This window comes from Eptesicus fuscus, chromosome 11 (assembly GCF_027574615.1).
Source record: "Eptesicus fuscus isolate TK198812 chromosome 11, DD_ASM_mEF_20220401, whole genome shotgun sequence".
NCBI classification, from domain to species: domain Eukaryota; kingdom Metazoa; phylum Chordata; class Mammalia; order Chiroptera; family Vespertilionidae; genus Eptesicus; species Eptesicus fuscus.
The window spans coordinates 18,254,915-18,261,361 of NC_072483.1; the positions used below are offsets into that span (position 1 = coordinate 18,254,915).

The following is a 6,447-nucleotide window of genomic DNA, read 5'->3' on the forward strand; positions in this document are numbered from 1 at the left end:
CCTTCTAAGTGAGTAGTACATAGGAATAATAACAACTAAATTCTGTTTGTGGGTCCTTTATTTACTATCTGACAATAAACTAGGAGAAAGTCATGCTTAGTTGAATTATTAAAATAAAGCCTATAGGTTATCCTCTTAAAAGAGCACCCAAGAATTATTATTTTAATACAGGCAGAACCACAAAAGGAGGCTGAGTATGCCACATTTGGGGGAGGTGAATTGCCAAGTGGAAGTTTAGGAAAACAAAGGTTTTGCAAGATGAAAACATTTACTTTCCTCTCCAGTTACGGGGTTAATGTTTTTAACTCGAATGTCACATTTATGCCATTATTGGCAGCATGCATGTAATTTAAATATTTTAGCTTCCATTATACAACTGGATCTACATTACTGACCTTCAAGGGTCCCATTCAGAAGGGATGAGGAATGGGAACAATCAGCCACTTCATGCAAGGGCTGGCCAGCAGACTGGGTTTCCCAGCACTGCAGGACAAACCACGACACAGGGCCGCTTTGGAGCTGCTTGGAACATGGCAGGGTCAGCGCAGAGAATGATTGTGGTGGTGGTGGGGGGGGAAGGGGGAGGGATGTTTTCAGGGCAGGGAGAGAACCAAGGCTTTTTCTCTTTTTGAAAAAGAGATATCCCACCTTTGTTCCAAGGGAGAATGAAATATCCATTAATACTGGTCACACTGGGAATTTTGTTTCAGCTTGGTTCCTTTTGTTGTAACTCCAGGGCAGAGCAGAGGAATCCGGGGTGACAAGGGTTTGAGCCAAGATGTGAAAGAAAAAAATTCCTTCCAAGGATTTCTTCTATTGTCTCCTCAAGAATAAATATTTATAGAGAAAGTTCAAGTGAAGGCTTTTACAATGGTCATGGCTTTAAGACTAAGCCTTTGAAAGAGTACATGAAAAACTATGCTTAAATGAAGGGTGATCCAATTAGGCCTCCCAGGGAAAACCAAGAAACCTCAAGATAATTTCCTATCTAAAATCTAATTATGTTCTCAAGTGGAATAGGAATACCACTCTGAACTATCCCAGATCCATAGACTACAGCAAAGATGTACAGCCAAATTGGATTCTAGTTTAAGTAATTAAGTTATTTCCCTTCACAGGATCTATAATTTGCCTTCAACAAATGTGATTTGCCCCTGAAAGGTAAAACATTGCATTTTTTCCTCCAAAATGGATTTTCTGTGCCAGCAACAATGACAAAAAGTAGAGCAAATATTGCCTTAATTATATCTTGGTTATTATCTTTGAGCACATGTCTGGAGTGCCCTGTTTGTATTCCAAATGAGATAGGTAAGGCTACTATAGTTTAGAAATTCTCTTTAAATGGGGATTGGAGCTGAAATTTACTCAAGAGCCTGGGGCTTGCACAATGATTAGTGTAAATAGCTATGGGTGATGTTACATAAGACTCCAAAGTCTTGTGCAAAATATGAGCAATGGAGAGCTTGCTTCAGTCAACCTTTCTCCTGAGCCATGAAAGCATCAGTTTAACTTTTATCTGCTTGGTTGAACCCTTGAGGTGCTAGGTGTTGCAATAGATTGTGTTGATATTTGCATAGAAGATATTGTAAGAGGAGTATTTTCGGCATGGTTAATTTTATGAAGAAAACATTCACTTTTGGCTTTATTTTCAATAACAGTTCAGTTGACTTATGACCAGGTGTTCTGGGTGAGAATAGTGGGTAATGGTTAAGAGCAAGGGCTAGAATGATAAATGGAATTAGCTATTGGTGTGTCCCCTTGAAAAGTGCAAGTTATGTAACGTCTTTGACCCTCGGGTTTCCTTGTCGGTGAGAAGGGAGTGATGCTATCTACATTGAGAGGATTGGATGAGAAGAGTATACAATAAGCATGCAACGCCTGGCACAGACCTGGATTGCACAAGGAAGAGTAGTAGGAGAATCTAACGTGGTATTGCATACCTTTTCTCCTTTCTGCACATTTCTCCTGCAGAAAGATTTTTAAGATTCGTTCATAGGAATAGGTACTGACTAGACATTTCTAAATTTCTATGTTAACAGTGGTTGAGGCTTCAGATTTTGAAGTTATCTTACCTGTTTGAAACATTGGCTGTGCTACTTACCAAATGCCCTTGACTGAGTCACTTCGGCTTTCTGTGCGTTGGTTTCCTGCTCCGTAATAGGCAAGTAATAATATAATAGAACCAGAGCCTATTGTAAGAGTTGTGACTAGGGTTAAGTAAAACATTATAACTAATATACCTAGTAGAGAACCGGGCAAGCCATAAATGTATCTATTGTTATTTTTTTACTTCTGCCAACTAAAGGAATATCAACGGAAATCAGAACATAAAACTAAGTAAGTTTTTCATGTACTTTTATTAACAACTTAAAACAAGACTGTACATAGTATGTGCTGAAATCAACCCACTCCTGAAAAATGAAAAACCAGCATTTCTACTTCAGGATTTGGCTCTAAGGGCCATCTTCTACAGCAAAAATCACATAGTGTAACCAAACAATTTCAGAACAGGCAAAGAAACTTCCACTGGAATGGAGAGATTATTTATACACAAACAGCTGAGGATCATTTCTAGCTTAAGTGACTCACTGCACATCCTGGAATGTTCAGCTCCTTTTTCTACAGTTCTACAACCAGACATACAGCAACTAAGAACTTGGCCACAGGTCCTGCCTAGACACTCAACAACATGAAACAAAAAAAAATATTTATATAAATAAGTCAATTAAACCTCACAAAAACTAAACACAAGAAAAAATCCAACAGGTAATAAAAACTGTACAGTATTGGTCAGTCTTTTATATCTGAAAAAAAAGTGTAACTTAAAAAAAAGTTCTTTCATGTACAAACGTCTTTTTTTATCAGTGTTAGCTGGAGTGAAAACTTGAAGACTCGGACTCGGTTGAAACAGAAGAATGTCCACCCCGCTTTCCCTTGGAGAGGATCTTGAGGCTGGACCCTCTGCTCACAGAGGTGAGTGCATGCTGGGCAGAGGTTTTAAACTTGGCTCCAAGGAAGGCATAGAGGATGGGATTCAGGCAACAGTGGAAAAAGGCTAGGGCCTCGGTGATGGAAATCCACTTGTGCACGGTGTTCTCAAACTCACACCCTTGCTTGATGATTTCTAGGAGGATGAAGGAGTCGATGCTGAGCCCAATGTAGTAGGGTAGCCAGCAGGCAAAGAAAGTCAGGATGAGGATAACTGTGGTCTTGAGGGCCTTGCGCTTCTGGTAGCCCTTGGAGTGGGACAGCTTGGAGATGATAATGCAGTAGCAGGACAGGATGACGATCCCCGGCAGGACAAGGCCGACCATGATGTGCTGGAACTGGAACACCACCATCCACACGTCATTGGGGTAGAAGCGGTCACACACATACCTGTCTTCCCCAACCCTGACGTTGGCAAAGATGAAATCGGGAATAGCCAACAGGAGAGCAGGTATCCAGACACCAACGTAGACCACCTTTTCAGCTAACAGCTTCCTTGGCCTCTGACTGTTGGTGGCGTGGACGATGGCCAGGTACCGGTCCAGGCTGATGAAGGCCAGGATGAGGACACTGCTGTAGAGGTTGACTGTGTAGATGACATGGACAGCCTTGCACAGGAACTTTCCAAAGTACCAGTTTGCCACGGCATCAACTGCCCAGAAGGGAAGCGTGAGGACAAAGAGGAGGTCTGCCACCGACAGGTGTAGTCTGTACTTGTCTGTCATGCTTCTCAGTTTCTTCTGGTAGCCCATGACCAGGATGACCAAGCCATTGCCCACGATGCCCGTCAAGAAGATGATGGAGTAGATGGTGGGCAGAAAGATCCGGTTGAAATGGGCATTCTCCTCTCTGTAGCAGGGTTCCTTTATGGAGTCATAGTCACCTGAACCCAGGTCCTCCTCCGTGTAGTTATCCGATGGGTATATCTGCAAAAGAGGCAAGGGAATAGGCATTCAATTTCAAGTTCAGCAGATATTCCCCCACTTCAAAAAAAAACCACATTTCTGCTATTTTAAGAAAGCAATTTTTAAGACCCAACTCAGTCCAGCCTTCTTCAGTAAATTCTGCTCCTACTGAAGTACTTGGGAATATGAAGCACAAGAAAATTATTCCAGAATCCTAGAACCCTCCTCCCAAAGTCACTTCATTATATTCCTCTTTGGCAGGGCCAATTACAAAATTCTTGGTTTTGAACAAAAGGGCGAGGAGATTCAGAAGGTTTCAAAGTCGTGTCTTTGCTAACTCTTCTGCTCCGCCCACTAGAGGTTAGAAAAAAAACTTCAGAGAAAAAAAACAAAACAAAACAGAGGCCACTCCAGCGAGGGTGGGTGCTGAGGAGCTAGGGTTAACTTTCTTCGTGAAGATTCGCCAGGAGGAAGGAGTGTGTGTGTGTGTGAGAGAGAGAGAGAGAGAGAGAGAGAGAGAGAGAGAGAGAGAGAGAGAGAGAGAGACCCAAAGACTCTAGACTCTTTTATTCTAAAGCACAAAACTTTGCTTTCCGACGTTTATCGCATGTCTAAACACAAACCATCGTGTACTTCAAGCAACATATGTTAGGGAGGGAGAATGCAGCCTTAAAGCCAAGGGTGGGGGTGTCAGAAGTGAGTAACCCCTTCGTCCCCCCAGCTGAAGCTCCTCCGGGGCCTGCCTTTGAGAATCCACATGTATCTCTCGGCGCGTGGGAGGTTAGGGAGCGCAGCATTATCCCGGGAGGGGAAGGTCACGGGGACTGCACGCGTGGTACTCGCCCCAAGTTTCATTTCCTCACCCTCCCGGGTCGCTTTCCACCCCACCACTGACCCAGTGAATGGGGTCGAGGTCTGCAGCTGGACGCCTCCAGGCGGAGAGCGCGCTGGGGGCCGGGTGGTCCAGCTCCGAGGCCCCTGCGTTCTTCACCCCCCCTGCCCCGCCCGCCCCGCTCCAGCTTCCCGCCTGCGGGCAGCGGCTCCTGGGGTCCCGCCCCGCCCCGCCCCGCGCCAGGCTCTATCCGACTGGGTGCAGGGGGAGAGATTGGGCGGCTCCGCGGCTAGCGCCTTTGAATTGCGCGCCGCTGGGGGGAAAGAAAAGCCTCCCCAGTAAGAGGTTTTTCAAAAGCCTTCAGGAAACCACCGACGGTTAAACAGCGCAACTGGGCTCCGTGAGAGCCAAACCGTCTTCCCACTTGCACCTGCCTGTCTGCGCCGCGGCGGCGGGCGGTCCAGGAGCCCTCCCAGGCCGTCTCCCCACCCTCCCGCCTCCCTCGCGCCCACCTCGGGACGGGGTGCTGCCGCGCGGGGCTGCTTAGAAGTACTCCTTCGACCTCTGCACTGTCCAAACTCCCGAACCCCCGGGCTCACGCGCGGCGCTTCGGACCCCTCGAGGTCTCTCCCTCAATCCCAAGGCTCGCGCCCTGCTCCCGGCCACCTCCCAGCTGCGGGCAACACTCAGAGCCCCGCGGCGAGCGGCCCTGCGGGTCCGCCCGCCTTTCCCTCCCGCCCCGCCGCTCACTGCGCCCCGGTGCTGGCACCGCTCCGCGGGCCACGCAGTTTAGTGAACACGCGCCCAACGTCAAGAATGGTTCCCAGTGCTTTTGCCCGAAGTTAACGGGGGCGCAGTCTTCCTCCGGGAACTCGGTCCCGGGGCGCTGCCTTCCACCTCTAAATTCAAATCTCACGTAATTCGCTCCAAAGAAACCCCGCTCCCCCAAGGAAGAGACCCACGGAAGAGACTCCCGAGGCAGTGCGGGGCACACCTTCTCTGCACTTGTGCACCGATGTCTTGTTTGCAAACAACGTGCAAGCCCGCTGCGCGCCGCAGGGATCTAGGGAGAGACACGTGCAGCCGCCAAAACAGTGGTTTCTATCTTTTCTCCTTTGCTAACAGAGAAAAAGGCTCCAATCCTATCCCTAACCCCCACGTAGCCGTGCGCCCCAAACTCCTTCCCATGCCCCTTCTCCCGGACACCAGCCCTCCAAAGTCCTGGACGCTTCTGCGCGCTCCGAGTGGGGCCGCGCTCTAAGTTCCTATGTTTGAACAGTTAAGAAAAAAAAAAAAAAAAAAAAAACAGGCTGAAATTGGACTTACATGGAACCCGTCCATGGTAACCGCTTGCTCTACAGGAGCGCCCATAGCACCCAAGTTCTTGAGATCCCTTTGCTATCTGCCGCCGCAGCCAACGGACTGAAGTTTCTGGCCAAAGCTGGACTTTTATAAACACACGCTCCGCGGGCGGCGCATGCGCTTCGGGTGGGCGGGGCCGTGAGGAGGAAGGCGGGGTAGGGGTGGGGGAAGAGGGATAGCCAAGCCCAGGATGGGGCGAGGGAGGGACGAGGAGTATGAATTTGGGCGGCCCCGTGGGGGTAAGCGTTGGAAGCCCCTGATCTGCTGCTGTTGGCTCGCTGTCACCTCGGGAGTCTCCAGTTGGAGAGGGCATCCCGGAGGCATCCCCCAACTTGGGAAGGCGGGATGGGCCTGCAGAGG

At 48.3% G+C, this 6,447-nt stretch overlaps 1 protein-coding gene across 1 annotated transcript; it reads right to left on the reverse strand.

The window, feature by feature from the left end:
- Positions 1 to 2,338: 2,338 nt before the first annotated feature.
- CXCR4 (C-X-C motif chemokine receptor 4) lies at positions 2,339 to 6,152 on the reverse strand. The gene is made up of 2 exons (XM_008143484.3): positions 6,052 to 6,152; positions 2,339 to 3,914 (listed from the first exon to the last, which is right to left on the reverse strand). The coding sequence occupies exons 1-2, from the start codon at positions 6,094 to 6,096 to the stop codon at positions 2,868 to 2,870; spliced, it is 1,092 nt and encodes a 363-aa protein (XP_008141706.3). The 5' UTR covers positions 6,097 to 6,152; the 3' UTR covers positions 2,339 to 2,867.
- Positions 6,153 to 6,447: the final 295 nt, after the last annotated feature.